The 11,194-nt window shown below is 45.0% G+C and overlaps 1 protein-coding gene across 1 annotated transcript in view; it reads left to right on the plus strand.

The window, feature by feature from the left end:
• AGO1 (argonaute RISC catalytic component 1) overlaps positions 1-9,618 on the plus strand; it is a 30,071-nt gene extending 20,453 nt beyond the window's left edge. The window contains exons 13-18 of the mRNA XM_008585466.1: positions 80-170; positions 1,241-1,435; positions 3,108-3,242; positions 3,863-3,964; positions 4,451-4,650; positions 4,888-9,618. Coding sequence (XP_008583688.1) covers positions 80-170; positions 1,241-1,435; positions 3,108-3,242; positions 3,863-3,964; positions 4,451-4,650; positions 4,888-4,996 — 832 coding nt within the window. The 3' untranslated portion in view covers positions 4,997-9,618. The remainder of the gene's footprint in view (positions 1-79; positions 171-1,240; positions 1,436-3,107; positions 3,243-3,862; positions 3,965-4,450; positions 4,651-4,887) is intronic.
• Positions 9,619-11,194: the final 1,576 nt, after the last annotated feature.

An 11,194-nucleotide genomic window follows, 5' to 3' on the forward strand; every position in this document is an offset into this window, starting at 1 on the left:
AAGATCAGCATGGGTGCTTTATGGTGCCAGGCAGTGATGACCCAACTCCTCACCATTTTGTTTTCTCTTACTTGCTCAGCTCTGCCGTCTTTCAGCAGCCAGTGATATTCCTGGGAGCAGATGTTACACACCCCCCAGCAGGGGATGGGAAAAAACCTTCTATCACAGCAGTGAGTAATACTTTCCAGCTTCCTCACAAGTTTTTCCTCTTATCTCTGAGTATCCAAGACTACATACTTCCTTCCCTCGGCTCTAGCTCTTGACCCTTTATAAGGTCTTCTCCTTTTAGCTCACTATCCCCATTACCAACTCCCTTTGTATCTTCATAAAGTTAACTGTATGGTGTCTTTTTTTCAGGGAGAGTAGTGAGAGTGTTGGCTGTGGCCAGTGACTTGTCCCAGTCTCCATCACTCTTGCTTTAATTTCTCTCTTTCTCTCTCTTTGTGCCTGCTTTTGCAATGTAGTGGAGTGACTATGTCTCTGTCTCTCCTCTGAAATCCCTTTAAAGGGAATTATTTACTTGCTGGGACTGTCCTTTCCTCTTTGCCACCCCCATCCCTTATCCGTCTAGTAGATTATATGTCTGTCCAATCCTCTCCTGACTTTTCTGCTCCCTGTCTCTTAGGGACTTCCAAATTGCTAGTGGTCAGGTCTTCCCACTTCTGTTTTCTCAACCCTCACATTTCTCCAGGCAGACTGGTCTTAGTAAGTGCAGAGAAACCCTCTAATAAGCTTATCCCTATTTTTCTTGTGGCCATCCCTCCTAGGTTCTGGCCATTGTCTGTTCTGAAAATGGCATTACTCCCATCAATCACAAGAACACTGTTAATCATGTTCATGGTTCCTGGGTAGATTAGCACTTGAATGGAAAAAAGGATAAACTTGGCTGGATGAGGTAACTGTTTAATCTAGTGGTGCCATATCTTCACATGCTCCTCTCTGTCATGGGTAGGGAAATCAAATTTATCAAGTACCTACTGTGGGCTAGGCCCTGTGCAAGGTATTTTATATGTACCACGACAGCACTGCAAGCAGGTATTCTTATCTCCATCTGAGAGGGGGAAAAAAGATCAGATGACTTCTGAATGCGTGATACAACAGAGATTGAACAGGGCTCATTGAATCCAAGCCCTACTCATTTGCTTGCACAGTTTGCTCCTAAGAAGCCTTTTCACAAACCCACACCCTGACAATGAAGGAGGGTGAAGGGTTCTGGGGGATAATCCTTTCTCTTTGTCAGGTTGTAGGCAGTATGGATGCCCACCCCAGCCGATACTGTGCTACCGTGCGAGTACAGCGACCACGGCAGGAGATCATTGAAGACTTGTCCTACATGGTGCGTGAGCTGCTTATCCAGTTCTATAAGTCCACCCGCTTCAAGCCTACCCGCATCATCTTCTACCGAGATGGGGTCCCTGAAGGCCAGCTCCCCCAGGTAGGGTCTACAGTAGGTGGAGAAAACCTTCACATGAGCCAGAAGGGTAGGTGCTGTAACCTTTTGTAAGCTGTTGGCACTGGGTGGTGTGCTATTTCTTAGGGAACTTTCCTAAATGGGGTAGGTTTGGGGGCAGAAATCACAACTGAGTGGTCGAGTGTACAAGCATCTATAGACCTTCTTATAACAAAAGGTACTCAGTGCCTATTTGTTAGTTCATGTTGAAGATTGATTGTTTAGATCATTAATTCTCAAACTTTAGTATATATCAAGATCACCTGGAGGTCTTGTTAAAACAGTTTTTAGGGCTCTACCCTTAAGAAGTTTCTGCTTCAAGTTCCTAGGTGGTACTGCTGGTCTGGAGACCACACTTTGAGAACCACTGTTGTGACCTTCCTTTGTAATGTTCCTAGTTCTCATTGGTTCCAAAACCTATTCTTTTCATTCTCACTGCCAAGACTTCATATTATGTTCTTTAGACTTCTATACTGAACTGGTAGTAGCATTATAACTACCATTTATTGGGCACTTATGTGCCATGAACTGTGCTAAACACTTTATATACATGTCTTATTTAATGCTTACAATAGCCCTATGAAATAATTTTATTATTTCCACTTGATAGATGAGAAAACAGGCTTGGAAATGTTAAATGATTCTTTACCCAGTGTTACCCAGGCTAACAAGGGGATGGAACTGGGGTTCAGACACATTGGTCTGATTCCAAAGTCCATGTTCTTAACCATTATGCTCAATTTCCTCTAAGTCATCCGGTGTTTACTAAAATACCACACAAATTTATATCACTTCTGTACAAAAATGTCTAGTGCTTCACATAGCCTTGGGTTTTAATTCAAAGTTCTTATCAAAACAATCAGTAGTTATTAAGCCCTGCTAGGTTTTCTGTGCTTTTACTTAATTATCTTAGTCTTCATAACACCTTTGAGAGATAAGTCTTATGAGTAAAATTAATAGATGTGGAGAAAATGAGACTTAGAGGGGTTAAATAACTTGTTCAAGGTAATACAACTAGATAAAGCTTGGACTTAAACCTAGTTCTCATTGGTTCCAAAACCTATTCTTTTCTATTATACTCTTTCAACTCTGTATGTGACAGCCATGGCCACAGGCCACTATTGCCTGTGGCATTTTCCTTAGCTAGTCCATTTTCTTATAATGCTGCTTCTTTGTAGGACTGAATTAATCTACTCTTTCTGCACCCTTTCTGGAACTATATGTCTGTACTTCTCTGGTGGTCTAAACCCTGTCTGCTCTTTCAGCTCACAGGGGAACTCTTGCTATTCTCTTGATCCTGAAATCAACCTAACTTTGGGCATTTGATCTTAGTGATTATTCTGTGAACTTTGGTTCTGTGTCTTGATGTTGAGTCTCTCTATGCATAGGAACCAGGTGAGTGCTCTCTTCTGATGCCAAACCTCCCAGCCAAGGTTTTACTAGGAACATAGCAGGTAAACTGAGCATTAGGCTAGTTTTGGAAGCTGATGCTCAACATTCTCTACTTGTTGGGCATCAGCTTCTAAAGGGAGGCTGAAAAAATAAAGAGAGGCTAAGCCAAAGCCATATTGCAAGTAGCAACCCCTTAATAGAGAAAGGCATGTGAACTCAAGAGGAGCTGTATCTCTCTTTGTCTCCTTCCTCACCCTGTGCCTAGATCCTCCACTATGAACTTCTGGCCATTCGTGATGCCTGCATCAAACTGGAAAAGGACTATCAGCCTGGGATCACTTATATTGTGGTGCAGAAACGCCATCATACACGCCTTTTTTGTGCTGACAAGAATGAGCGAGTGAGTGAGAGATTGAGGAGGCCACCCATACCCTTACCCTGTCTCCCTTGTCTTGATAGGGAAGAATCCCTTGAGATAAAGTCTGGGGTTTAGTCCTTGTCCTATCCATCCTCCCTGGCCCTTTCCTTTCCCCTAGCTCTTATGGTCCTTCCTTTACCACCTCCTTCCTTTAGTGTCCCTCTCCTCCCCTCTTTCCCTTATACTTCCTCTCCCTCCTCTCCCTCCTCCTAGCTCCCTGGCCTAGACCCCATATATAGACCAGCTCCCAGAGAAGGGAAAAGGGAACTGCCATTTATTGAACTTCTCCTATGTGCCAGACACTGTACAAGGCGTCTTCCTCACAGCAACCCTGTGAGGTAGGTACTATTATTATCTCCAGTTTAACCTCAGAAAGGTTAAATGACTTGCTAAGATCATACAGCTAATAAATGGCCAAACAAGGACTTGAATACAGATCTGTGTGACTTTAAAAGACTATTATTTTAAGACATTGTACCCTGCGGGGACAGCAACTTCTGCTTAGCTCCTGGGATTCTGGTGGAGTCAGAGTAGAATTGAGGCTGGGCCCTAATTAGGGCCATACAGGTTTCGGGATCTTGGTTGTGTTTGTCTCTATACAGATTGGGAAGAGTGGTAACATCCCAGCTGGGACCACTGTGGACACCAACATCACCCACCCATTTGAGTTTGACTTCTATCTGTGCAGCCACGCAGGCATCCAGGTAGCTGGGCTGTGTCCTGGGGTTTCTAATCGGTCAAAGATTAGTTGTTTATTTCTACTGCCTCTAGAACGTAGCAGTCATCACTGAGTGCTGTTCAAATCAGGATTGCTCTCTTAATAAGTCCTGAGTGCACGTGCAGGTTGCCCTTAAAAAAGTTGCTTGAGGGCCGACCCATGGCTCACTTGGGTGAGTGTGGTGCTGGTGGTGCCTAGGCCATGGGTTCGGATCCCTATGTAGGGATGGCTGGTTAGCTCACTTGGGAGAGCGTGGTGCTGACAACACCAAGTCAAGGGTTAAGATCCCCTTACCAGTCATCTTTAAAAAAAAAAAAGAAAAAAAGTGCTTTATGACATTGGTGGCTTTGTATCTGCCTGTTCGTGGGTGGGTCATCCAACCCAGCCATTTATTCTTAACAGTGATCCTGTTCCTTATCACCAGCCACCCATTCTACCCAACCTGGGGCCCCTCACTTTCCTATCTTCCCAGGGCACCAGCCGACCATCCCATTACTATGTCCTTTGGGATGACAACCGTTTCACAGCAGATGAGCTTCAGATTTTGACGTACCAGCTGTGCCACACTTATGTACGATGCACACGCTCCGTCTCTATCCCAGCACCTGCCTACTATGCCCGCCTGGTGGCTTTCCGGGCACGATACCACCTGGTGGACAAGGAGCATGACAGGTGAGGCCTGGGATCAGGCTGGCTTCCTTTTTACCTTAGCCTGTTGTACCAGACCTTCTCAACTCTCATTGAAGGAAGTAAGTGCTGTTCTATTTGGTATTCTTGGGCCCATCTGCCCAAACCTGGGTTGGGGTTTTCTCTTAAATTAGTATGGGAATTGGCACCCCAGGGATGGATGAGGGAACTGGCAGCAGCTGAATTCACCAGGAAGGACTTCTTTCATTTTTTCCTTTTCAGTGGAGAGGGGAGCCACATATCTGGGCAGAGCAATGGGCGGGATCCCCAGGCCCTGGCCAAAGCCGTGCAGGTTCACCAGGATACTCTGCGCACCATGTACTTCGCTTGAAGGCAGAACGCTGTTACCTCACTGGATAGAAGAAAGCTTTCCAAGCCCCGGGAGCTGTGTCGCCCAAATCCAGAGGAAGCAAGGAGGAGGGAGGTGGGGTAGGGAGGAGTGCAGGAGGCCTTGTTTCCTTCTACAGAGGGGGTATAAGGGTGGAGAACAGGGCCAGCAAGACAGACCACCAGCCAGAAATCTCTGATATCAACCTCATGTCCCCTACCCCTCACCCCATCCTGTCATATCTGGCCCTGACCCCATTGGACCAAGAGGGGTAGCACTGGTGCCCACCATACACACAGGTGTCTCATGTGACCCACATTGCTAAAGACTCATGCTTGACAGCTTGGTAAGGTTGGCTTTGCAGCCCTGTGGACAAAAGCTGGTAGGTTTGGGTTTGATACTTTAGATGGGAAAATGAGGGGCTTGAGAAAGTGGGTGGGAGGAGGGAAGGATTTTTTAGGAGCCTTAATCAGAAAAGGTTTAGATTTGTTTAAGAAGAAAAATGAAACCAGACCCAGATCAATATTTTAGGATACTAGATGTTTTAATAGGATCAGAATCCAGTTTGTAGGAACATTTTTAATGCTAATGGTTTTGGTTGCTCCTCCCCCAGTTGCCACCCCTCTTGCCCTTATTCCTCTCTCTCCATATTTTCTATCCCACCTTACGCTTCCTCCCTGACAGACATCCAGCCCCTAGTAATACTTAAGGCACTATGGCACTTAGTTCTGAAGTGACACGACCCTGTCTTCCTTCCGCCTGCTGGTGGGTAACCAGTGCCTTCCCTGTAACGGTAATGCTGCAGAACTGCAACCTTTTGTACCTTTCTTTGGGGGACGGGGTGGGGTGGGAGAGGAGGTAGGTGGGGAAGAAATACTCAGACCCAACAGCCTCCAGCCAGAATGCCAGCTATTTTGCATTTAAAGGAATTGACTTCCACATTCATTGAGCTTTTAAAAAGACCACAACCTCAAAATGGTTAAAATCCATTGACATTTGCACTTTCAGACATGACAAGTCTTGGAGCTGCTGAGATGACTGGCCCCTGGCCTTTCTACTTATGCCTCCTTTTCTCCCTGTCCCCCCACCTCCCACCCTGCCTGGGTCTGGAGTTACTTTCATAGCATTTCTCACTCTTGGCTGCTTTTTTTCCCCTGATGGTCAAGTCTCTTATGTTTCAATATTTTTTAACTGGGGTGTCTTATAACAAAAGATCCTTAGATCTAAAATAAGAAAAAAAGAGAGAAAACTAAATGTTATTTTTATAGCATAACTTGAGTCTATTGCCAAAATCTGGAACTCTCTCCCATGCCTGATGAGTTTACATCCCGGAAACATTGAGCCATCAAAAGGAACTGTGTACCTGACTTCTTCTCTGGCCTGGCTAGGTAAGGGGGTGGTTATCTCCCCAAGGTGGGGCTCAGGCTCTATCCTTCCTCTGTGCAGATAATACCTTTTTCTTGCTATAGCCTCCCTCCTTTGCACTATCCTGCACTCCTTCTTACAAGTGCACCTTCCCTTCCTCTGGACTCCTCTAACCCTTTGACTCATCACGATTCCAGTGTGTCCTGTGGACAGGCTGAGGTATTTTGCTGCTCCCTGTTGCTTCTGTTTACACAAATGAATTCTTTCTGGTTTCCCACTAGGGCATGTGAGTGGGTGGCATGGGCTGTTTCTTTTTTTTTTTCCTTGAGATACGGGGTTTGGCTGTCTTACAGGACTGGAGAAGAAGGGCCTTCTAGCTTGGTCCCTGCTGGCCTTGAGGCAAGGCCCCCTCTTTCCTTGACTGTTGTTTTTTCATTCCTGCTCCACTGCTTGGGATGGGGAGTTGCAACCTCAGTGTGGAAATTTTTCCTTTTGAGGAGCCTGGGCTTGGGTTTGTCCCAATCTGGTGATGAAGCCATGATACTTTAGACCTAGCCCAGGCTTGGAGACCAGCCGGAGAAAGGAGGGTCTGAATCCTGGCCTGTGGAGTGAGAGTTACCCTTTCTTCTCCCCAGCAGCCCTTGTACAGACCCAGATTTGCTATGCAAAACAATTGATACCAGGTTCTGTTCTGGTTGGCTACATTGTTCAGCAACTTCACAAAACGTAGCACAAACATTCATTATGAAGAAAGCATCAAGACTGTTGAGTAACTCCTCCTCTATTTTTTTTCCTGCTGGCCTCAGCTTGGGGTGCCCTATGGGCATAAGCCCAGCTGAAGAACAGAATGGAGGGCTCTGGGAGGAGGCCACTCACTGGAGAGCCTACATTCCTTACACAAGTGCCTAAAGAGAGTGATGCCAACACTCCATCTGCCCTATCCATCACCTTCATGTACAGTCTACTTCGTGTTTTGTCAACCTTTGGGGAGTGGAGCTCTCCTGGGGCAATGGGCTCTACATGTTCTCTCCTTGGGTACATTTTGGGGGCTGGGATCAGGGCACTATTCCTGGAGGGTCCAGTCATTCACCAGCATTTGCAAATGTTCATAAGGAGCAGGTGGCAGCCACTACTCCCAACAAGTTTGTGTTCTCTCCTTTTCTCTCTTTGCCTCACTCTCTCCAGTTGGGTTTTGAGCTGGGCCTTGAAACACACTTTTAGCCCTTTGGCATTGCACATGCCACTTAAGAAATAAAAGCAAGAGAAGTAGCCTGGACAATGACAAGAAAACTTCTTGATCTAATTTTTTTTTTTGAGATGAAAAATACCCTCTGACCTTGAGGATTATTCTTGTTTAAAAGGGGTGCATTCAGATTGAGAAGTGGTGTTGGCAGCAAGCTTTGGCTTGGGTGGATTTGGTTTGAGTGGTGCTGCTTATCCAAATTCCAAGGAAGTATTTGGGGGGACCCCAGCCTCATCCTCTTAGACAGGTCTCGTTCCCTTCATTCCACTGTTTTGCCTTTTCCTCATCTCTCTTTCCCTGGCTTCCTTTTCCTTTTTTCTATTCACTCTGCTTGCTTGTTGGCCTGACTGCCTGTCTGCCTATGTGACGATGAATTGTCTGCATGGCTGCAATGATCTCACTGTTAGCTGGCAAGGTCAGGCTTAGCTCCATGACTGCAGAAGACCAAGAACCTGTTCCCTAACTCTAGTGGTGTCCACTCCGGGATGGACTGCCTCTAGCTTACACTATAGCAGAGCAGCAGGCCTGCCCAATTAGCATGTAATCAGGAGGGCTTCTGGCAGTTTCCACACCTGTCTACTTCTTTGAGCTGGTTTCTTTCCATGCTTTTTCTAGATCTGGTTCTTTTTCTCTACCTGGGGCATCCTTTTTTTGAGGTTGTCCTACGGTTGAGCTATTTGGGTATCCAGGATTAGAGAGCTAGGGGATGAACATAGGGGAAGAAGGGAGTGATGAGAAGGGAATGGAGAGATTTTGTGTAAAAGATGGGAAAGGAGAGCACTGCTTATTGATTATTTATCCAGTCCAGCCTGATTCATTGCTGGTTGATGGGAGGTGCTACTGCTAGCCTCTAGGGATAAGCAAGCCTAGGGTTATCGTTGCTGAGAATTCAGGCTTAGAATAAGGCTAAAGAAGAAGTGTGAAACCTCCCTAAAAAGCTCCTATTCCTACCTGCTGGATAGCTTCTCTGTGGCCTCCTCTTTGGCTAAAAGCAGAAGTGTATTTGGAGAGTTCTCTTGTTCTGTCCAGAATTCTGTGAATGAGGTCAGCACTCAAGATGGGCAGCAAAGGGAACATTGACTTCTTAGCTGGCCAATGAGATATCTGCAAGGCTGGTGGGACAATATTTTAGACCTGGCATCGTGGAACAAAGAAGGATGGAAGTTCCTTCCCCTTCAGGATAGAAAAGTCATCTCAAACTAGCCAAAAGGCAGTTTTGGAAAGCACGTTGGGGGAAGTTATTTTTATTTATTTACTAGGCTTAGGCCAATCCAGGATCATAGCTGAGATGCCTTCCTTCTTCAAGTCTGATCATGGCAGGGATATGCAAGGCACTCTTTGCTATTTGGCCTTCTAAGCAGATTGCGAAGGAGGGATACTCTGATTTTCTCTTTCCCCACACTTACTAGGACTTGCCTTCTCCCTGGGCAGGGAGAGAGGCTGGGTTGGTGCTCTCCCCTTACTCTGCTCCTACTGACTTAGAACCTCTGGCTGCTGTTAGGGGGCCCAAGAAAGGGAGTGGAAGGAATGGGCTCAAAACAAAACAATGAGGTGGGGAAGGCAGATTGTCTTCTTTGAAAAGGAAAATAGGAAACTCTCCAAGAATTGTGCAAGTGAATACAATGTGTCGAATGCACTGAGTCCCCTTGTGTAGTAGCAATAAGGAAGAATGAAATGACTTTCCTGTGCACACAGTCCAACCTGATTGGTGTGTGATGTTGCACTTAGCCATGTGGTGGGCATGTGTGACTACTCTGGGTTTCACTTTAGTTTCTGAACTTTTTATCCCTTTCAAGTCCAGCATGGATGGGGAAATGTCCCTGGAGCCCCAAGCTGTGTACTTGTTTGCATTTGTTTCCCTTTGAGACTTGTGTTTGTGTCCTGCTTTGAGCTGTACCTTGTCTAGTCTATTGTGAAATTATCCCAGCAGCTGTAATGTACAGTTCCTTCTGAAGCAAGCAACAGCATCAGCACAATTTTGTGTTTTATAAAGACAACAGTGGCTTCTATTTCTAAAGTACGGTCTCTCTCTCTTCTTTTTTCCTACCAGCAGAACGAACTGTAAGGATTAATTGCATCCCTGGTAGGTTTTAGGTTAGAACAATAGATTGTTATGCCGTCGTACTTCACAGGGTCTCCATTTATTCTTCATTCGACAAACGTGCAAAAGCACTGCGCTAGCAGTATTGTGAAGGAAAAGGCAAGCTCAATTCAAAAATGAGGAAACCAGTGTCTCTCTCTGTAAGGAGTTTAAAGCTTGATGGGGGATATGATTAGCCAAGTAGTCCCCTGGTACTGGAGAAAGATAATGAGTGACTAGAACAGTCTATAGCAATGAAGATAGAAAGTGCAGGAGGAAACCAGTGTCTCTCTCTGTAAGGAGTTTAAAGCTTGATGGGGGATATGATTAGCCAAATAGTCCCCTGGTACTGGAGAAAGATAATGAGTGACTAGAACAGTCTATAGCAATGAAGATAGAAAGTGCAAATTTGAGAAACGAGATAGAATTAATAGGACTCAATGGCTGATAGGAGGGGAAGAGAGTAATAGAGGCTAGTGCCTGATTTCTGCTTGAGTATATGAATATATTGGGATATTCTTCTAATGAGGAAGAGGTGGAGGAGAGTATAGAAGGAAGGTGGTGAATTTTGTGAAAAAAGACTTTTAGCCTTGTATGGACTGAGTTTTGAGGTTCGTGTGGGTTTTCAGTAAAGGTTTGGTGCTCTTCAAGACTACAAAACTACAGTTACAGATATGCAGTCATACTCTTATAGATGGTAGTTATAGCAATAGGCATGAACAAGATAGCTTGGAAAAAGAGAAACGTGTACAACCCTAGGAAACGCAATTTAGGATGGAAGGAGGGAGTAGATCTAAGGTGACAGTCAAGACACTAGCAGATACTTTGTATATTTTTGACTGGTTTCATGAGGTGGGAGAAAAATCAAGAGAGTGGAAGAGGGTCCAAAGAAGGGAGAGTTTAACAACATGAACTGCTGCAGAGAGGGGAGTATTTTTTTCTGGTCATTTTACCATCTCCCCATCTTGTTTGGAATCTTATATGACTTGACCTGTTTTGCTGTCCAGGATTTCTTGAAAATGAGCATTGGAAAAAACTCAATTTAAATAAGGCTTAGACTAGGATTCCAAATTGTTCACACCACAACTACCACAACCCCACCTCCAACTTATTCCTCTCCTTAGGAGATAATTATAAGAGAATAAAATAAACAAAACCTAATTTTGTCCCTAACCAGTATCGTAGACAATGTTCCAGTGCACTAGATAGCACTTAGCAACTTGCTGTATTTATTTTCAAGATTTGTCTTCTCCAGAGCCTGTGAATTCCTAGGAGCTGAAACTATTCTGGGCTGGCTGGTTAGCTCAGTTGGTTCGGCCTTGGTGTTCTAACATCAAGGTCTAGGGTTCAGATCCCCATACCAGCCAGCCGCAAAAAAAAAAAAAAAAAGAAACTACATTCTATTTATTTTTGTCCTCTCAGGGCCATAACATATACCAAGGGATCAATATTTGTTAGTAGATTTAAAATGAGCTAGAAGTGTGTGGTTTATGAGTACGGGGGGGGGGGGGAA

Source organism: Galeopterus variegatus, unplaced genomic scaffold, assembly GCF_000696425.1.
Source record: "Galeopterus variegatus unplaced genomic scaffold, G_variegatus-3.0.2 Scaffold106, whole genome shotgun sequence".
In the NCBI taxonomy this organism is placed as follows: Eukaryota; Metazoa; Chordata; class Mammalia; order Dermoptera; family Cynocephalidae; genus Galeopterus; species Galeopterus variegatus.